Source organism: Cricetulus griseus, chromosome X, assembly GCF_003668045.3.
Source record: "Cricetulus griseus strain 17A/GY chromosome X, alternate assembly CriGri-PICRH-1.0, whole genome shotgun sequence".
Taxonomy (NCBI): Eukaryota; Metazoa; Chordata; class Mammalia; order Rodentia; family Cricetidae; genus Cricetulus; species Cricetulus griseus.
In genome coordinates, this window is record NC_048604.1 from 69,677,426 (window position 1) to 69,699,918 (window position 22,493).

General features: G+C 42.0%; 2 protein-coding genes across 3 annotated transcripts in view; one reads left to right on the plus strand and one right to left on the minus strand.

The window, feature by feature from the left end:
• Kif4a (kinesin family member 4A) overlaps nt 1–15,325 on the minus strand; it is a 122,528-nt gene extending 107,203 nt beyond the window's left edge. The window contains exons 1-3 of the mRNA XM_027431726.2: nt 15,197–15,325; nt 14,726–15,082; nt 14,499–14,613 (exon numbers count right to left, since the gene is read on the minus strand). Coding sequence (XP_027287527.1) covers nt 14,499–14,613; nt 14,726–14,845 — 235 coding nt within the window. The 5' untranslated portion in view covers nt 14,846–15,082; nt 15,197–15,325. The remainder of the gene's footprint in view (nt 1–14,498; nt 14,614–14,725; nt 15,083–15,196) is intronic.
• Nucleotides 15,326–15,351: 26 nt separating this feature from the next.
• Pdzd11 (PDZ domain containing 11) lies at nt 15,352–18,759 on the plus strand. Of its 2 annotated transcripts, none has more exons than XM_027431727.2 (7): nt 15,352–15,481; nt 15,977–16,076; nt 16,483–16,566; nt 16,778–16,834; nt 17,488–17,586; nt 18,018–18,078; nt 18,225–18,759. In XM_027431727.2, exons 2-7 carry the CDS (start codon nt 15,990–15,992, stop codon nt 18,257–18,259), a joined length of 423 nt encoding a protein of 140 aa, XP_027287528.1. In that variant the 5' UTR covers nt 15,352–15,481; nt 15,977–15,989; the 3' UTR covers nt 18,260–18,759. The 2 variants fall into 2 exon arrangements, with proteins under 2 accessions (XP_027287528.1, XP_027287529.1); XM_027431728.2 differs by having other exon boundaries at nt 15,446–15,553.
• The last annotated feature ends 3,734 nt before the right edge of the window (nt 18,760–22,493 follow it).

Here is a 22,493-nt window from a genome sequence, read left to right on the forward strand (position 1 = left end):
CAGCACTCGGGAAGACAGAGGCAGGCAGATCTCTGTGAGTTCGAGGCCAGCCTGGTCTCCAGAGCGAGTGCCAGGATAGGCTCCAAAGCTACACAGAGAAACCCTGTCTCGAAAAACAAAAACAAAACAAAACAACAACAAAAAAGATGGCCTGGTGAGTAACAGTACTTACTACCAAGCCTGACAACCTCTGTCTATTCCTCAGAACCCGAACAGTGGAAGAACTAACTCCTGCAAGTTGTTTCTGACCTTCACACGTTCATTGTGACACATTAGCACATACAATTCACACTAAATAGGTAAATAAATGCAAAAAATTAAAAATAAATCAATGAATAAAGGTTGGGTCTGAGGAAATGGCCCAGTGGGCAAATTGCCTGCTTTGCAAGCCTGATAACCTGAGTTCAGATCTCTAGTACCTACATAAAAACTTGGCATGGTAGCATATATCTGTGTAAAGCCAGCACTGGGAGGGCAGACACAGGCAGTTCCTGGGGACTTGCTGGTCTGTAAGTCTAGCTGAAATGGTTCAGTAAGAGACTGTGTCTGAAAACCAAGGTGGAGAGCAATAGAGGAAAACACCTGTTGACCTCTGACCTTTACAAATAATGCATGAGCAAGGACACCTATACACACATGTGCATATACTTTGATATTCAATGTACCCTGAGACATGACACCATTTAAGTTTTGTTGGTTTTTGGTTTTGGTTTTGGTTTTTCAAGACAGTGTTTCTCTGTGTAGCCCTCACTGTCCTGGAACTCACTCTGTAGACCAGGCTCACAGAGATCTGACTGCCTCTGCCTACCTGAGTGCTGGGATTAAAGGCAAGAAACACCACTGCCTGGCTTAATGTTTTAATTTTATTTATAGTGAAAACACTGTAGTTCACCAATAATACAAGGATAGCAGAAAGAACTCATTCTTTTTCCTGAACCATTGGTGACGAATTTGTTTATGAGTGTGTGTACCTGTTTGAGTTTATGTGCACCCATGCATGTAGGTGCCTGTGGAAGCCAGAGGACATCAGATACCCTGTAACCGGAGTTATGGGTAGCTGTGAGCTGCTTGAGGTGAATGGTGGGAACCAAACCTGGGTCATCTGTAAGAACAGCATATATTCTTAACTACTGAGCCATTGACTCCAGTCCCCAAAGCATGAAATTGCATTCCAATAGCTGTTGCTTAGAAGGCTTGAGATTATCTAGAATGATGAACTAAGATCACTGGATAGAAATTCTTAGGAGGTAAACTTCTTTACAGTATTGAGGTCTTTGTTGCATAAATAAAGTTGTGTAAATGCTGACGAGATAGTGAAACAGGTGGATTTCAATATCTGGGGCACAAATGGTAGAAGAGGACCATCTCCTGCAAATTGTCCTCTGACTCCCCTCTCCCACATTGTGACACACACACACACACACACACACACACACACACACACACCTGTAAAAAAAAAAGTTGTCTAAAAGCAAGCAGTTATCAAGTGGGTCACTCTATGACTTCTCTGTCAAAAAAAAATTAAACAGACACTGGAGGTGGCTGTAGTGGTGCACATGTATAACCTTAGCCCTTTAGGGGTAAAGACAGAAGGATCAAGAGTTAAGGGTCAGCCTCTGCTACAGATCTAGTTTGAGGTCAGCCTGGGCTAAATGAGACCCTGCCACAAAAAAGACAGTGGAAGTACATCTAATTGCTAGAAAGCATTTTTCTTTGGATAAAAAGTTAAGCTAGATTATATGCAATGTATTTTACACTTTAAAAACATTAATATGATATGGTTCTAATTTTTAAATTACTAGCTATCAGACATCTGCACAAGATCAAGCCAGCTAAAATCCCAGGATGGATACAGGGTGCCACTCATGAAGTCCCACACCTAGCTGAGGAACTAACTACTTGCAGCTGATGGCTACTGGAGGAGGGACAATCAGTTTTCTTCAGCGGTGTGACCTGCAGAGTCTACTCACGCTCCATAAGATGTTCCTATGTACTGGCAGTACTAAACAGACTCTGTTTAAGAACAAAAGAGAGTATATGTGCTGGAAGAATTGAAGAAGAGGAGATGGGAGAAGATTTGATAAGGCATATTGTATACATGTATGAAATTCTCAAATAATTAAAAAAAAGAAACTTAAGGCCGGCCTGACCCCTACCAAGGTGAGTGTACCCTTAGCTCCTGTCCTATCCCTACCCAACTTCCCATTCACCCCGGATATCTCTGGGCCTGCGCCTGCTTAGAGTGGACCCACCCAGGCAGGGAAAAACTCCCTGAGTCTGGAAACACCTCACTCTTCCTTCCCCTTTCTGCCACCGGCCTGAACCTTACCTAGTGAGGAGACTTCTAGGAGAGGCAAGACCATCCAGAGCTGCAGACATTGAAGTCTTGGCCCACACACACCACCGGGTGACAAGAGGAGATAGAGACCCCACCTGCACCCACTGGAAGAAGACTGAATAAGAACACACTGAACAACAGAAAGACCAATGCTTCCTAGACACCACCAGAATCTAGGAACTCCACACCAGCAAGATCTGAAAAGCCCAACACAGAGGATGAAGAAGAGATGGACCTCAAAAATATCTTAGGAAGATGATAGAGACCTTTAAAGAGGAAACAAGAAAATCCCTTAAAGAAATAGAAGAAAAAACAAGCAAAAAATTACATGAGGTGAGGAAAAGACAAACCAAAAAATTCAAAAAGTAAACAAATCTCTTAAAGAACCTAAAGAAAGCCAATAAAAAACAATCAAACAAGTGAAGGAAGCACTCGAAACAGTTCAAGGCATGAAAGCTGAAATAGAAACAATAAAGAAAACACAGAATGAGGCGATGCTGGAAATAGAAAGGCTGGATAAATGGTCAGGTACTAAAGATGTGAGTATAACCAAGAGAATTCAAGAGATGGAAGAGAGAATTTCAGTTGTTGAAGACTCGATAGAGGATACACAGTCATCCACCAAAGAAAATCTCAAGTCCAACAAATCCCTAACACAAAATATCCAGGAAATATGGGACACTGTGAAAACGCCGAACCTAAGCATAATAGGTATAGAAGAAGGTGAAGAAATACAGATCAAAGGTACAGCAAACATATTCAACAAAATCATAGAAGAAAACTTCCCCAACCTACAGAAGGATATGCCTATGAAAGTACAAGAAGCTTACAGAACACCAAAGAGACTGGACCACAAAAAGAAGTCCCCTCGACGCATAATAAAAACACCAAACCTTCAGAATAAAGAGAAAATATTAAGAGCAGCAAAGGAAAAAGACCAAGTAACATATAAAGGCAGACCTATCAGAATCATTCCCAGCTTCTCAATGGAAACTTTGAAAGCCAGAAGGTCCTGGATAGATACCCTACAAACACTAAGGGAACATGGATGCCAACCCAGACTACAGAACCCAGCAAAACTTTCAATCACTATAGATGGAGAAAACAAGATAATCCATGACAAAACCAGACTTAAATAAGACATATCCACAAATCCAGCACTACAGAAAGTTCTGGAAGGAAAACTCCAACCCAACGAAGATAACTACACTCACAAAAACATGGGCAATAAATAATCCAACTTTACCAAATACGAAAAGAAACAGGAGGGCGAAATCCACACACAATGACAGCACCAACAATAAATCCAAAACAAACGAGAACCAACAATCAATGGACATTAATATCCCTCAATGTCAATGGTCTTAACCTGCCTATGAGAAGACACAGGCTAACAGAATGGATATGAAGACAGAATCCATCCTTCTGCTGTATACAAGAAACACACCTCAACTTCAAACACAGGTGTTACCTCAGAGTAAAGGGTTGGGAAAAGATTTTCCAATCAAATGGGCCCAAGAAACAAGCTGGTGTAGCAATCCTAATATCTAACAAATTAGATTTCAAACTAAAATCAACTAAAAGAGATGAAAAGGGCATTTCATACTCATTACAGGAAAAGTCCATCAAGATGAAGTCTCAATCCTGAACATCTATGCCCCAAATACAAAGGCACCCACATCCATAAAAGAAACATTACTAAAGCTCAAACCACACATAAAACCATACACACTTATAGTTGGAGACTTCGACACCCCGCTCTCACCACTAGACAGGACCACCAGACAGAAACTTAACAAAGAAACAAAGGATCTAACAGAAGTTATGACCCAAACACAAAAGAATATACCTTCTTCTCAGTGCCACATGTAACCTTCTCTAAAATTGACCACATAGTTGGCAAAAAAGCAAACCTCTACAGATACAAAAGAATTGAAATAACCCCCTGTATCTTATCAGATCACCATGCTTTAAAGTTACAACTCAACAGCAATACAAATTGCAGAAAACCTACAAACTCCTGGAAATTGAATAACACCCAATAGCACAATTCCTGAGTTGAGGAAGAAATAAAAAAGAAATTAAAGACTTCCTAGAATTTAATGAGAATGTAGACACAACATACCCAAACTTATGGGACACTCTGAAAGCAGTGCTAAGAGGAAAGTTCATAGCACTAAGTGTCCACATGAAGAAACTGGAGAATAGTCACACTAGAGAAATGACAGAACAACTGAAAGCTTTAGAGTAAAAAGAAGCAAACTCACCATGGAGGAGTAGATGCCAGGAAATAATCAACCTGAGGGTTGAAATCAATAAAGTAGAAACTAGAAAAACATTACAAAGAAACAATGAAACATAGTTGGTTCTTTGAGAAGATCAACAAGATAGACAAACCTCTATCCAAACTAACCAAAAGGCAGAGAGAGAGCATGCTAATTAACAAAATCAGAAACGAAAAGGGGGATATAACAACAGACACTGAGGAAATCCAGAGAATCATCAGGTCATACTTTGAAAACCTGTACTCCACAAAATTCGAAAATCTAAAGAAAATGGACAATTTTCTGGATAGATATCACTTACCAAAATTAAGCCAAGAACAGATAAGCAGTTTAAATCGACCTATAACCCCTAATGAAATAGAAGCAGTCATCAAAAGCCTCCCAACCAAAAAAAGCCCAGGGTCAGATGGCTTCACTGCAAAATTCTACCAGAAATTCAAACAAAAGCTAATACCAGTACTCCTCAAATTGTTCCACACAATAAAAGCATAGGGACTTTGTCAAACTCTTTTTACGAGACTACAATCACTTTGATACCCAAGCCACACAAAGATACAACTAAAAAAGAGAACTACAGAACAATATCCCTCATGAACATCGATGCAAAAATACTCAACAAAATATTGGCAAATTGAATCCAAGAACACATCAGAAAAATCATCCACTATGATAAAGTAGGCTTCATCCCAGGGATGCAAGGATGGTTCAACATACAAAAATCCATCAATGTAATCCACCATATAAACCAACTGAAAAAGGAAAACCACATGATCATCTCATTAGATGCTGAAAATCCTTTGAAAAATCCAACATCCCTTCATGATAAAGATCTTGGAAACAACAGTAATAACAGGAATATGTTTAAACATCATAAAACAATATACACCAAACCAACAGCCAACATTGAAATAAATGGAGAGAAACTAAAAGCGATTCCTCTAAAATCAGGAACAAGACAAGACTGTCCACTCTCTCCATATCTCTTCAATATTGTACTTGAAGTTCTAGCTAAAGCAATAAGACAAGAAAAGGAGATCAAAGGGATACAAATTGGAAAGGAAGAAGTCCTTTCACTATTTGCAGATGATATGATCGTCTACATAAGTGACCCGAAAAACTCTACCAGGGAACTCCTACAGCTGATAAACACCTTCAGCAAAGTAGCAGGATACAAAAATAACTCAAAAATATCAGTAGCCCTACTATATACAGATGATAAATGCAATGAGAAAGAAATCAGAGAAACATCACCCTTCACAATATCCACAAGCAACATAAAATATCTTGGAGTAACTCTAACCAAAAAAGTGAAAGACCTGTACAGTAAGAACTTTGAGTCTTTAAAGAAGTTAAATAAGATACCAGAAAATGGAAAGATCTCCCATGCTCTTGGATAGGTAGAATCAATATAGTAAAAATGGCAATCTTGCCAAAAGTAATCTACAGATTCAACGCAATCCCCATCAAAATCCCAACACAGTTCTTCACAGACCTTGAAAGAACAATACTTGGGCGTTGGTGGCACAGGCCTTTAATCCCAGCACTCGGGAGGCAGAGGTAGGCAGATCTCTGTGAAAGAACAATACTCAACTTTATATGGAAAAACAAAAAACCCAGGATAGCCAAAACAAGTCTGTACAATAAAGGGTCTTCTGGAGGTATCACCATCCCTGTCTTCAAGCTCTATTATAGAGCCATAGTTCTGAAAACAGCTTGGTATTGGTATTGGCACAAAAATAGACAGATAGACCAATGAAATTGAATTGAAAATCCTGATATTAACCCACATACCTAAGAACACCTGATTTGCGACAAAGATGCTAAATCTATACAATGGAAAAAAGATAGCATCTTCAACAAATGGTGCTGGCACAACTGGATTCGGACATTCAGAGGACTGCAGATAGATCCATATTTGTCCTCATGCACAAAACTTAAGTCCAAATGGATCAAAGATCTCAACATAAATCCAGCCACATTGAATCTTCTAGAAGAGAAAGTGGGAGATACCCTTGAACGAATTGGCACAGGAGACCGCTTCCTGAACATTACACCAGTAGCACAGACATTGAGATCTGCAATTAATAAATAGGACCTCCTGAAACTGAGAAGCTTCTGCAAGGCAAAGGACATAGTCAATAAGACAAAACGACAGCCCACAGAATGGGAAAAGATCTTCACCAACCCTACAACTGACAGGGCTGATTTCCAAAATATACAATGAACTCAAGAAGCTACTCACCAAAACACCAAACAATGAAATTAAAAAGTGGGATGCAAACACAAAAAGAAGCAGGAGAGCAAAATCCACACACAATGACACCACCAACAATAAATCCAAACCAAGCAAGAACCAACGAACAATGGACATTAATATCCCTAAATGTCAATGGCCTTAACTTACCCGTAAAAAGATATAGGCTAACAGAATGGATACGAAGACAGAATCCATCTTTCTGCTGTTTACAAGAAACACACCTCAACTTCAAAGACAGGCGATACCTCAGAGTAAAAGGATGGGAAAAGATTTTCCAATCAAATGGCCTCAAGAAACAAGCAGGTGTAGCAATCCTAATATCTAACAAAATGGACTTTAAACTAAAATCAATCAAAAGAGATGAAGAAGGGCATTTCATACTCATCACAGGAAAAGTCCATCAAGATGAAATCTCAATCCTGAACATCTATGCTCCAAATACGAAGGCACCCACATTTGTGAAAGAAACATTACTAAAGCTCAAACCACACATAAAACCACACACACTTATAGTAGGAGACTTCAACACCCCCCTTACACCACTAGACAGGACCACCAGACAAAAACTTAACAAAGAAACAGAGGATCTGAAAGAAGTCATGGCCCAACTGGGGTTAACGGATATCTATAGAGCATTCCATCCAAACTCAAAAGAATATACCTTCTTCTCAGCACCACATGGCACCTTCTCCAAAATTGACCACATAGTAGGCAACAAAGCAAACCTCCACAATTACAAAAGAATTGAAATAACCCCCTGTATCTTATCAGACCACCATGCATTAAAGCTAGAATTCAGCAACAATACAAATGGCAGGAAACCTGCAAACTTTTGGAAAATGAATAACACCCAATTGCACCATTCCTGGGTTGAGGAAGAAATAAAAAAACAAATTAAAGACTTCCTAGATTCTAATGAAAATGCAGACACAACATACCCAAACTTATGGGACACTCTGAAAGCAGTCCTAAGAGGGAAGTTCATAGCACTAAGTGCCCACATGAAGAAACTAGAAAAAAGTCACATTAGAGAACTGACAGAACAACTGAAAACACTAGAGCAAAAAGAAGCAAACTCACCAAGGAGGAGTAGACGCCAGGAAATAATCAACCTGAGAGCTGAAATCAATAAAGTAGAAACTAGGAAAACATTACAAAGAATCAATGAAACAAAGAGTTGGTTCTTTGAGAAGATCAACAAGATAGACAAACCTCTAGCCAAACTAACCAAAAGGCAGAGAGAGAGCACACTAATTAACAAAATCAGAAACGAAAAGGGGGATATAACAACGGACACTGTGGAAATCCAGAGAATCTTTAGGTCATACTTTGAAAATCTGTACTCCACAAAATTCGAAAATCTAATGGAAATGGACAGTTTCCTGGATAAATATCACTTACCAAAATTAAATCAAGATCAGATAAACAATTTAAATCGACCCATAACCCCTAATGAAATAGAAGCAGTCATCAAAAGCCTCCCAACCAAAAAAAGCCCAGGACCAGATGGCTTCACTGCAGAATTCTACCAGAAATTCAAACAAGAGCTGATACCAATACTCCTCAAACTGTTCCGCACAATAGAAGCAGATGGGATATTGCCAAACTCCTTCTATGAGGCTACAATCACTTTGATACCCAAGCCACACAAAGATAAGAATAAGAAAGAGAACTACAGACCAATATCTCTCATGAACATTGATGCTAAAATACTCAATAAAATATTGGCTAATCGAATCCAAGAACATATCAGAAAAATCATCCACCACGATCAAGTGGGCTTCATCCCAGGGATGCAAGGATGGTTCAATATACGAAAAACCATCAATGTAATCCACCATATAAACAAACTGAAAAAGAAAAACCACATGATCATCTCACTAGATGCTGAAAAGGCCTTTGACAAAATCCAACATCCCTTCATGACAAAGATCTTGGAGAGAACAGGAATAACAGGAACATATCTAAACATGATAAATGCGATATACACCAAACCAATAGCCAACATCAAACTAAATGGAGAGAAACTCAAAGCATTTCCTCTAAAATCAGGAACAAGACAAGGATGTCCACTCTCTCCATATCTCTTCAATATTGTTCTTGAAGTTCTAGCTAGAGCAATAAGACAAGATCAGGATATCAAAGGGATACAAATTGGAAAGGACGAAGTCAAACTTTCACTATTTGCAGATGACATGATAGTCTACATAAGTGACCCGAAAAACTCTACCAGGAAACTCCTACAGCTGATAAACACCTTCAGCAAGGTAGCAGGATACAAAATTAACTTAAATAAATCTGTAGCCCTACTGTATACAGATGATAAACTCAATGAGAAAGAAATCATGGAAACATCACCTTTCACAATATCCACAAGCAACATTAAATATCTGGGGGTAACACTAACCAAAAAAGTGAAAGACCTGTACAATAAGAACTTTGAGACTTTAAAGAAAGAAATTAAAGAAGATACCAGAAAGTGGAAAGATCTCCCGTGCTCTTGGATAGGCAGAATTAACATAGTAAAAATGGCAATTCTACCAAAAGCAATCTACAGATTTAATGCAATCCCCATCAAAATCCCAACACAGTTTTTCACAGACATTGAAAGAACAATACTCAACTTTATATGGAAAAATAAAAAACCTAGGATAGCCAAAACAACTCTTTACAATAAAAGATCCTCTGGAGGCATCACCATCCCTGACTTCAAGGTCTACTATAGAGCCATAGTTCTGAAAACAGCTTGGTATTGGCACAAGAATAGACAGATAGACCAATGGAATCGAATTGAAGACCCAGATATTAACCCACGCACCTACGAACACCTTATTTTTGACAAAGGTGCTAAATCCATACAATGGAAAAAAGATAGCATCTTCAACAAATGGTGCTGGCACAATTGGATTCGAACATGCAGAAAATTGCAGATAGATCCATACTTGTCACCATGCACGAAACTTAAGTGCAAATGGATCAAAGATCTCTCCATAAACCCAGCCACACTGAATCTTTTAGAAGAGAAAGTGGGAACAACCCTTGAACAAATTGGCACAGGAGAACGATTCCTGAACATCACGCCAGAAGCACAGACACTGAGGTCTGCAATTAATAAATGGGACCTCTTGAAACTGAGAAGCTTCTGTAAGGCAAAGGACACAGTCAGTAAGACAAAACGACCACCCACAGAATGGGAAAAAATCTTCACCAGCCCCACATCTGACAGAGGACTGATTTCCAAAATATACAAGGAGCTCAAGAAGCTAGCCACCAAAACACCATACAATGAAATTAAAAAGTGGGGTGCAGAACTAAACAGAGATTTTTCAACAGAGGAATCTGAAATGGCTGAAAGACACTTAAGAAAGTGCTCAAAATCCTTGGCCATCAGAGAAATGCAACTCAAAACAACTCTGAGATACCACCTCACACCTGTCAGAATGGCTAAAATCAAAAATACCAATGACAACCTATGCTGGAGAGGATGTGGAGAAGAAGGAACACTCCTCCATTGCTGGTGGGAGTGTGAACTTGTAAGACCACTTTGGAAATCAGTATGGCGGTTGCTCAGAAAAATGGGAATCAATCTACCTCAAGATCCAGCCATTCCTCTCTTGGGTATATACCCAAATACTGCTTGTCCATACAACAAGGACATATGTTCAACCATGTTCATAGCAGCATTGTTTGTAATAGCCAGAACCTGGAAACAACCTAGATGCCCCTCAACTGAAGAATGGAAAGAGAAAATGTGGTACATTTATACAATGGAGTACTACTCAGCAGAAAAAAGCAATGGAATCTTGAAATTCGCAGGCAAATGGATGGAACTAGAAGAAACCATCCTGAGTGAGGTAACCCAATCACAAAAAGACAAACATGGTATGTACTCACTCATATATGATTTTTAGACATAGAGCAAAGGTTTACCAGCCTATAATCCTCTACCCCAAGGAAACTAGAAATCATGAATGACTCTAAGGGATAAATGGACCCCAGGAATGGGAAATGGCATGAACTCCCGAGCTAATTGAGAGCATGAGGGTAGGGAAGTGGGTGCTGCCACAATAAGAGCACAAGATGAAGAGTAGAGGAGAAGAAATGGAGGAGCAGATATATTGAGTTGGGGGAAGAATAGAGGAGAGAGAGCAGGATGAGAGATACCATATCAGAGGGAGTCACTATAGGTCCGAGAAGAGATCTGGAACTAGGAAGATCTCCAGAGACCTATAAGGATGACACGATCTGACAGTCTGGGCAGTGGAGGAGAAGTTGGCCTAGAAACCCTTCCCCTAGAATGAGATTGATGAATACTCTCTATGCTATTCTAGAGTCCTCATCCAGTGGCTGATGAGAGCAGAGACAGACATCCACAGAAATACACTGAGCTGAAATCTGGAACTCAGTTGAAGAGAGGGAGGAATGAAGAACGAAGGGGTCTGTACCTGGTTGGAGAAACCCACAGAAACAGTTGGCCTGAAAAAGGGAAAGCATATCGACCCCAGATGCTCTTTGGGAGGACAGTACAGGACTAATCCAGCCCCCTGATCATGGATGCCAATGGGGAGGCCCCTGCACTCCTGGGATTTTTAGACATAGAGCAAAGGTTTACCAGCCTATAATCCTCTACCCCAAGGAAACTAGAAATCATGAATGACTCCAGAGGGAGGTGGACTGGCGTTTTGCCCTGGTGGGTGGGAGGGACTTCGAGAGCCCATCCCACTTGAAGGGATTCGCTCTGTCTCTGAACACATGGGGAGGGGCCTAGGCCCAGCACAGGAAGATTTGGTGGACTTGGTGGAACCCTGGTTGGGGGTCCTACCCTGCCTGGGGAGTGGCGGGTGGATGGGGTGGGGGGTAGGTTGGAGGTGGGGGAGAAGGAATGGGGGTGGGGGGAGGGAGAGGGAGAGGGAAAGTATATGTGAAAATATTAATAATTTAATAAAAAAAGAAAAAAAAAGTGGGATGCAGAACTAAATGGAAAATTTTCAACAGAGGAATCTGAAATGGCTGAAAGACACTTAAAGTGCTCAACATCCTTGGGCATTAGAGAAATGCAACTCAAAACAACTCTGAGATACTATCTTACACCAGCCAAAATGGTCAAAATCAAAAACACCAATGACAATCTATGCTGGAGAGGATGTGGAGAAAAAGGAACACTCCTCCATTGCTGGTGGGAGTGCAAACTTGTAAGACCACTTTGGAAATCAGTATGACGATTGCTCAGAAAAATGGGTATCAGTCTACTTCAAGATCCAGCAATTCCTCTCTTGGGCATATACCCAAATAGTGCATGTTCATACAGCAAGGACATATGTTCAACCATGTTCATAGGAGCATTGTTTGTAATAGCCAGAACCTGGAAGCAACCTAGATGCCCCTCAACTGAAGAATGGAAAGAGAAAATGTGGTACATTTATACAATGGAGTACTACTCAGCAGAAAAAACAATGGAATCTTGAAATTCGCAGGCAAATGGATGGAACTAGAAGAAACCATACTGAGTGAGGTAACCCAGTCACAAAAGATAAACATGGCATGTACTCACTCATATATGAATTCTAGACACAGAGTAAAGATTACCAGCCTACAGTCCTCTTCACCAAAGAAAGTAGGAAACTAGAAGGACTCAGGGAAAAATGCATGGTCCCCTGAGAATGGGAAGGGTCAGGACCTCCTGAGCTAATTGGTAGCATGAGGGGTAGGGGAGAGGGAGCTGGCAGAATGAGAGGAGGAGAGGAGGAGGGGAGAGGAGGAAATGGAGGAGCAGAAATGCTGATTTGGGGGAAGAATAGAGGAGAGACCAGGATGAGAGCTACCGTATCAGAGGGAGCCATTATAGGTCCAAGGAGAGATCTGGCACTAGGGAGATTTCCAGAGACCTACAATGATGACAGGAACTGACAATCTAGGCCATGGTAGAGAGGATAACCTAAATGCCCTTCCCCTATAATGAGACTGATGACTACTTTTTTATGCCATCCTAGAGCCCTCATCCAGTGGCTGATGGAAGCAGAGGCAGACATCCACAGATATACACTGAACTGAACTCTGGAATCTAGTTGCAGAGAGGGAGGAATGAAGATCAAAGCAGTCGGTACCAGGCTGGTGAAACCCACAGAAACAGCTGACCTGAACAAGGGGGAGCACATGGATCCCAGACTGCTGCCTGGGAGGCCGGCACAGGACTGATCCAGACCCCTGAAACTGGATGTCAATGAGGAGGCCTCTGCACTCTAGGGTGCCCCTGGTTATGTATTAGTATTTTTCCCTGGTGTAAGAAGGGACTTTGAGAGCCCATCACACGTCTCGGCCTGGACACATGGGGGAAGGCCTAGGCCCGGGCCAGGATGATGTGGTGGACTTTGGGGAGCCCCTGTCAAGGGTCCTACCCAGTCTGGGGAGTGGAGGGTGGATGGGGTGGGGGGCAAGCGGGAGGTTGGGAGGGGAGGGAGAGGGAGGAGGGATTGAAATGTGAAGCAAGCTTGTCCCTAATTTGAACTAATAAAAAAATTACAAAAAAAAGAAAAAAGTAACTTGAATAGCCATTGTACCAAAATAACAATTAGACATCTCTCAGGTTCTACTCTCTTTGGAATCCTGCTATTAAAACCTTAGCTTCTGCAGTAAATATTATTAACTGGGTATAATATTCAAGGGTTTAAAAAAACTGTCTAAAAATTCTACTCATTCAATATCTACCTCAAAAGTTCCCTCTGCTTGGAAATTCACCTAAATCCACCTAAAAAGGAGTTAGTGCCAACCTTCTATTTTTCATACCACTTTGCAGGAAAGTAGTAAAACTACTACAGTAGGATTCACTGTGTATATTCACACATGCTACACATTAAACAGGGTCTCACTATGTAGCTTTGGCTGGCCTGGCACCCTATATGTGTAGACCAGACCAGGCTGGGCTTTAATTTACAGAGATTCACTTTTGCTCTGCCTGCCCCCTGCATGCTAGGATTAAATGCATGCACTATCACATCCATTTTTGGCTACATTGTGAATTTATAGCCAACCTGGGCTATAAAAAACTCCAGGGAAAAAAGAAAAAGAAAACTCACAAGAAGTTATGAAACAGGTGTAAAACTGTAATTTTTTTCTATGTATTCAAACTCACTTACATAGTCATCTACCTGTTCTCTGACCCTCTGTACTTTGAACTCCTTCAGAGCCCAGAGACTCTATCACTTGTGACTCCAGCAGGTTTGTACATGATCAGAACCAAGCAAAGACCATATATTCTATATTTTGCTTTGGATTTTGTGTGTTTGTGAGACAGGGTTTCTTTGTGTAGGCCAGGCTGGCCTGGAACTCAGAGACCTGCCTGCCTGTGCCTCCCAAGCACTGGGATTAAAGACTTGTGCCACCATACTCTGAGGGGTGAGCTGATCTTCTAATGATTCCAAGACAATAAAAATATGTCTAGGCCAACGGTAAACAGGGCAGTCTAAAGCTAGCTTCAAGGGTAGAAAGGCTTTCACAAATTTTACTAGGCTGCAGGCTCTTTATAGGAAGGAGTCTGTTTCAGACATTCCTACTTATAGTGCTGATATGACCCACACAGAATATATGCTCAAAAAACAGTAGGTAAATTAAACAGCCTCACCTTTAAATATGCCTTTTATGAGTGGAGCTACTGCTGTATTAAAGACCTCTTCCTGCTCAGTAGAGGGGTCAAACACAAAATCGTAGGTAAATGATTTATCCGTACCAACTACCACCTGCAAAAGGCAAGAGACAAGACATTGGGGGGTGGGGAGCTAAAAACCCAGACCACGCCCCCCGCTGCCTTTCAGCCCCAGGTGCAGAGGTTGACTCTAAACTCTTACCCACCTGAGGCTCTCCGGGCACAAAGGAAAGGCACGTCTGGCAGCCCTCACTAATCTCTTTAGAGACCAGGGGGCGACAACGCAGTGCCACTCTTACAGGAATTCCCTTCACCTCTTCTTTCATGGTACCAGCTCAGCAGGCGTCCGCGAGGAGTGAAGCCGGCTCTCTGAGGGGGCTCCGGAGGCTGGCTGAAGCAGGTTCTCTGAGGGGGCTCCGGAGGCTGGCAGGGACGGAAAGGCCCCCAGGGGGCAGAAGACCTTGGAACTCGGCGGGGCAACCTCCCTCCCAGCGGTATCAGTCTCCCGTCACTCTCAGATTTGGCCACCGCCTAAGGGTCTGTCAGTCCCAACACTAGGGTGTCTGAAAAAGAAAAAAAGAAAAAAAAAAAAAAACTCGAGCGGAAACAGCGACCACGCCAAAGCCCTAACGTACTAGAAGAGGCGGAATCTGAGCTACCGCGGCCCTGTAACTCACCAAACTAAACGTCCTTTTCCCGGATCTTCCCTGGCGCCCTGTTCCAACTGGAGCTTTAACCGCCAAGTTTCAAATTGATCCCAGAGGCGCCAGCCAATCGGAGTGCAGACAGCCTGTGACAGGAGCAAGTGTGTGAGCACGCACAACGTGACGCTAGGGAGGGCTTGAGAGCTGGCTGGCCCAAAGCGAGCTCCTCTCCTGCTCGCTGGTAGCAAGCATCCGCTTCCGGTTCCTGGGCCGAATTGGCCGCGAGCCGAGGCGCCGCGGAGGGAGGCCTATTTGCTGGTGAGGTGGTGCTAGGTTAAAAGTGGTCGTGAGCGCGGGATTCGGGCGGGATGCGGGTCCTGGATCTAGAAGGTAATTGGTGCTTTCGGAGCCCATCTGTGGACGGCACCTTTACTGAGCACCTCTAGAGAATGTGGGAGGTGCCTGTCTGTTCCCAAGCCTTATGGGATAGTTAAGAGTTGGCAACTCCCTTGCTGTTTTAGAGTAGATCTTTGTAAATGCTATTCTAATGTCCTCTTCTCAAGGTTGAAGGCGGTGATACCTATATTTATAAAGTTGTGAGAAATAAGAACATACCATTAGAGTGCATAACAAGGTGCTAGGCATCTAGATATGTAGAAAAATTGATAGGGTTTTTTTTGCCCCCTTATCCCCCTCCAATCTTAACGCCTCCATGTGGGCTGGGTGGCCTTAAGATGGGATGCTTTCTGAAACTTAAGAGAGCTTGGTCCAAAAAAAAAATCATTTTTGTTTGCTTTGATTTATCGTTTTCAGGGCTTTGCCTGAAATGGATAGCCGGATCTCTTATGATGACTACCCAGTGGTTTTCCTGCCTGCCTATGAGAACCCTCCAGCGTGGATTCCTCCTCATGAGGTGGGAACCATCTGCATTCCTGAATAAGGAATACCCACCTCCAAGTATGAGATCTATGAAAGATATAGTAGCAGGGTTATGAAACTCAATGCAGAGTGAATCTTAGGCGAATTCTGAGCAACAGGGACCCATTGGAAACTTCTTGTAGAATCATCCTGCCAGAGTCTTTCACAACAGTGAATTCTGAAAATTCAGAACCTCAGTTTACATCCTGTCCAAAAAAAAAGGAACAGGAATCTATGGGGCTGCTAGCATATCCCGTTTAGACTGTCATCTGTTCCGTGTAAACTGAGTCTATGACTTTACCACTGCCAGACTTATAGCAGACATATTAATGTTCTAAAAGAAAGTAGATGTGACATCTTAAGACTGGGAATTAGATTTCTGAGATTGCTGTGTCTTGCAGAGAGTATACCACCCAGACTACAACAATGAGTTGACCCAGTTTCTGCCCCGAATCGTCACACTGAAGAAGCCTCCTGGTGCTCAGGTAAATTTATAGAGGCTCCTTATTCCATTCTACATTTTGGCCATTCCAGAAGTTGGCCATGGTTGGGGCATGGATGTAGATTGGTAAGTAGGTGACCAGAAAAGCCAATGCTTCCATGGTGTCTCATTTTCTTCTGAGTATACTGATGCTCCTAAAAGTTCTTGTGTTTATAGTCTATACTGAGTCCCCATTCTGTGCTTTTGTCTTACAGCTGGGATTTAACATCCGAGGAGGAAAGGCCTCCCAACTAGGCATCTTCATCTCCAAGGTCTGTGTATGAATGTGTGTGTGGCAGGCTGTAGTACTAGCTATTTCCCTTTAAACAAAGGGTACTTTAAAAAATACACTGGTGCCCCCAATGGCTGGAAAATGGATGATCCAGTGGAGGCATAGAATGGACATAATAGAAACTTACCCTTTCCTTCTCAAAATTGCATCTGTGTCAGAACTCCCGAGGCAGAAGCAGGAAGATCAGGAGTAAGTAATAAGAATCTATTAAGCAGGCCAGATAGGAGTGGCACACACCTTTAATCCCAGCACTCTGGTGGCAGAGACAGTGGGGATCTCTGAGTTTAAAGACAGCCAGGGCTAACGGACTATCTCGAAAAAAAAAAAAAAAAACAAAGAATCTATAAAACCAGATGCATACTTTTGATCCCAGCTCTTGGGAGTCGGAGGAGGTGGATCTCTGAGTTCAAGTCTGCCTGGTTACAGATCAAGTTCTGGTACTACACAGAGAAACCCTGTCTCAAAAAAAAATCTATAAAACCAAAAGCAAACTGAGAACCAAATTTCATTTGGCAAGCCACTTATCTCCCTGTGGTGTCACAGAAAATAACACATTTGAACAGCACTGAATTTCCCCTGCAGTCTCCTGAAATTACTCCGTCTCGATTACATGTATTATCCCTTTACTAACAGGTGATTCCAGACTCTGATGCACATCGAGCAGGACTTCAAGAAGGGGACCAAGTTCTAGCTGTGAATGATGTGGATTTCCAGGATATTGAGCACAGCAAAGTAAGCACAGCACATGGGCTATAGTCCTATAAGAAGCCATCTCAGATCCGGGGCAGTGGTAGCGCATGCCTTTAGTCTGAGCACTTGGGAGGCAGAGGCAGGCAGATCTCTGTGAGTTCAAGACCAACCTGGTCTACAAGAGCTAGTTCCAGGACAGCCTCCAAAGCCACAGAGAAACCCTGTCTCGAAAAACCAAATAAATAAATAAATAAATAAATAAATAAATAAATAAATAGGAAGCCAAAGCCATCTCAGGACAGGTTGGACAGGATTAGCCTAATCTGTAAGAAAGCATCTCTTCAAGGGAAATGTACCAGAAGAGAACAGCTATCAGTGACCTAGATGTTTGAAGTGGCACATTACATTCCTTTGTTATGTTCCTGTCCTGGGTAATGTCTCTTCATTTGTATAAGCTGCTGTGTTCTTTCCAGGCTGTTGAAATCTTGAAGACAGCTCGAGAAATCAGCATGCGTGTACGCTTCTTTCCTTACAGTAAGGCACTTTTTTTTTCTTACAAAGCAGGGCTCTGGGTAACTAAAACTCTTTTTAATATAGATAACAACAAACCCTTAAAGGTTGGGAATGGGAAGTTGGGAGCTCAGCCTGAAAATAATGTATTGTGTTCTTTCTTACCCCAGATTATCATCGCCAAAAAGAGAGGACTGTGCACTAGAGTCTTGCAGCCCACAGCACTCCATGTGGAATCTGCCAGAGCACGCTGGCTAGCCCTCTGAGAAGCCAGTCAGGAAATTCTACTCTCAGCGCCTTCCTGGCTTAGTGGATGGGGGAGGATGGGGAGATAGCTTACCAGCCACATTCTATATAAACTCTACTGTACTTGGAGTTCCCTAGTTTCCTAGGTGAGTTTCATTCTGGAAAAGGAGAAAGATAATGATGTCTAGATGTCTGTAGCCTGTGTGGAAAGCCAGCTAGAAAGCAAGTAGCGTTTATCAGGTACCACAGATACTTACACAGCTTATTTTATTTTTAGAAATCAGTAGAAAAAAAATAGAGTCTGGGGACCTTCCATGTGATTTGCCTGGCCATGCCATCCCGTCCTTGTACATAAACTTTGGAGTCCAACACACTTGGAAGACTCCAAAGAGACACTGTTTTGGCCCCTTCCTCCCCAAAGTAAAAACACAATACCAAATAAATGTGGCTTGAGTGATACTGTTTGTGTATAAAATGCCATCGAGTTTTTTTTTTTTTAAAAAGCCCATAACAACCAAATACTGGAAGAAACAGCAACACCATACCTACTTTTACAACTACCTATATCTGGAACTTAAACCAAGTAAGTAGCATGGATACATTTCTTCTCACAAGCAGCAGTAGGAAACTGGTTCCTGATTTCCCACTTGTAGTTTGAATAGTGTTGACTGCCAACTTCCTCCTTTTTCTTATCCCACCCCCAAATAACTTTCTGTCATCCTAGATATTTAGTGACTGACCATTAGATACTGCACAGACCACATCTGTGCCATCTCCATTGACATCAAAATAGCATTCAGAATTTAAAGGGTTTTTTTTTCCTCTGAAGGAGGTGCTACTTACTACAATGAAAGCCCAAATTTTGACTTAACTCTGAGTTAAAAGGATGCCTGCTTCCAAGCCTGAATCTGAGTTTGATCCCCAGGACACACATTGTGGAGGGAGAGAACTGATTTCCAAAGTTGTTGTCCTCCATCTGCAGGCTTTGGCATGCAGGTACCTACAAGATTCCTGGGGAGCTGAACTGCATCTCTTAATTCCCTCTGGCGATCAAGTCTTTTGGTTTGTGGGAGAACTAGAAATCTACCTTTTTAAATAAGCAAAGTAAACACATTTTCAAATGGATGAAATACAGAAACTGGCTCTTCCAACGAATCCTACCCCAGCTATACTAAAGATATTGCTAGAGGCTCAGTTCTGTTGTTGTTTGGCTCTGTATCTTCTGAGCAGAGCTGTGTTTCCTGGGAAACCTATCCTCTGATTTGCTCTGCTGACCCCCAGTGGCCATCTGAGAAAAGGTTGGATATTTCCACAAAACTAGTAGCTGAGTCTATTGAACAATATTAAAGTCAAGACTTTTTCATTGGTTAATAAATTTGTGGAGTTTTTTTTTTCTGAGACAGGTTTTTGCTACATAATCCAAGCTGGCCTTGCACTCATGATCTTCCTGCTTTAGCCTCTGAAATTCAAGGATTACAGGTATATAGCACTGTACCCATTTGTAGTTAACAGGTTTTTTCGGGTGGGGGGGGCGGTTGAGACAGGGTTTCTCTGTGGCTTTGGAGGCTGTCCTGGAAGTAGCTCTTGTAGACCAGGCTGGTCTCAAACACACAGAAATCCACCTGCCTCTGCCTCCTGAGTGCTGGGATTAAAGGCATGTGCCACCACCCAGTTTAACATCCAACATTTTAAAATTTTTTTATTATTTTTAATTACTCATATTTACATATCCACCCCCCCCCCATTCCCTCACCCTCCCCTTCTCCCATGTTCCCCACCCAACCCACACACTCCTACTCCTCTCCAGGGATAGTGAGGCCCTCTACTAAGGACCTTCAAAGTCTGTCATATTGTTTGGGGGAGGGTCTAGACCCTCCTTGCTGTGTCTGGGCTGCAATAGTATCCCTCCATAGGGAATGGACTCCCAAAGTCCATTTGTGCTCTAGGGATAAAGACAGGCTCCGCTGTCAGAGGAGCCATAGACTGTCTTGGGCTCCTAGCTGGTAGCCACCCACATTCAGAGGGTTTGGTTTGGTCCAATGCTGTTTCCCCAGCTTTATAACTAGGGTCTCCATTCTATCAGTAGGTCAGGTCCACTGTTTCTGCAGGTCTCTCCATCCCCGTCTTGGCTCCTTTGCTCAACCCTCTTCCCTCTCCACAACTGAATCCCACTAGTATGGTTCAGTGATTAGCTATGGGTGTCTGTTTCTGCTTCGAACAGCAGAAGACTCTCCTTCCTCTCCCTGTCCCCGGGCTCCAATTTGGTCAGGGGTTCTTGTCCCCATCCCCTTCTTTGAGGGACTATGCAATCTTCTCTTGGGGTCCTCCTTGTTTCCTAGCTCCTCTGGCAGTGTGGAATGTAGGCTAGTGATCCTTTGCTCTATGTCTAAAAATCATGAGCTCGATCTTGTCTGATCTTGGAAGCTAAGCAGGGTCAGGCCTGGTTAGTACTTGGATGGGAGAACATCCTGCATTTTTAAATGCACTATTGGATTAAAACTCATGTCCTCATGTTTGTTCAACAAGGTTACTGACTGAAACATCTCTGTAGCCTTCAGTTGAGACTTTTTCCTCACCATTAATTTATTAATTCAACACTCAAGTTTTAATCCCATCTAAGGTGAAGGAACATTGCAGAAAAGGGGGTGGGGTGGAAATATGTTGGAGCCAGAAGATGGAAAAAACTATCTTCTGTCTTCTGGGTATGACATAGCCTTGTAGTCATTAACACACCACAGCTATGGCTACCTGCACAAGACCTTTGAGAATTACATGATGGGCTAGGGGTAAGCCCATAGAAGTTTCTTGGAAAGATCTTGCTCTAGGATAGCAGTTCTTAACCTGTGGGTCATGATCCCTTTGGAAGTAAAACGACCTTTTCACAGGGGCCAAATATCAGATATCCTGCATATGAGATATTTACGTTATGATTCATACCAGTAACAAAAATACAGTTTTGAAGTAGCAATGGAATGATTTTTATGGTTGGGGTTCACCACAACATGATGATTAAAGGGGTCACAGCATTAGGAAGGTTGAGAACCACTGCTTTAGGCTGAGGTTCACAGGTATTCATTATTTTAATTTTACTAATATGGTTATTGTTTTAAATAATAAAGATTCTTCAAGGCCCAGTAGAGTGACACTGAGTTGGATTTCAGGTTAAATATTATTTAATGCAGGTGGCTTGCAGACTGGGAAAGTGGGAAAGGAAATCCAACAACATCCACCTAATAAGTTTTAAAATAATCTGGGCCAATGAAGTGGCTTAGCAGGTGAAGGCACTTGCTGCCAGGCCCAGTTGCCTGAGTTTGATCCCCATGATCCCCATGATAGAACAGACTTGCAGGGTATCCTCTCACCTCCACTTAACATGCCATGGCACATACGTTCACATACATGCACACACTGTAATTAAATAAATGCAAACAGCAACTTATCTAAAAAGTGTGGACAAGAGTTCCAGCCATGGGGACTGGAGAGATGCCTCATCAGTTAAAAGTATTGGTGTCTCCTCCAGAGGTTCAATTCCCATCACCTACATGGTAACTCAAAACCATCAGTAACTGCAGCCTCTGCAGCCACCAGGTATGCATTTGGGGCACATACAGACAAGCAGGTGTATACATGATTTTTCAAAATTCTTTTATTTTTTGATATCATATGATTACATAATTTGCTCCCCCTTTTCTCCTTTTAAACCTTCCCATAGGAGCTGGAGGGATGGCTCAGAGGTTAAGAGCACTGACTGCTTTTCCAGAGGTCCTAAGTTCAATTCCCAGCAGCCACATAGTGGCTCACAACCATCCGTTATGAGATCTGGTGCCCTCTTCTGGTGTGCAGATATACATGGAAACAGAATGTTGTATACATAATAAGTAAATAAAGTCTTTAAAAAATTAAAAAATAAAAATTAAAAACCCTTCCCATATACCCCTTCTCAATCTCTTTCAAATTCTTGGCCTCTTGTATATTTCTTTCATGGATTGTTACTGTTACGTGTGTATATAACTTCTAGGTTACTTCACTCAATATGGCCTTTTCTAGTTCCATACATTTACCTGGAAAGTTTCTGATTTTATTTTTCTTTACAACTGAATAATACTCCAAAGTATATATGTTTCATTATCCATTCAAGGGCATTTAGGTGTTTCCATTCCCTAGCTACTGTGAATATAGCAGCAACGAACGTG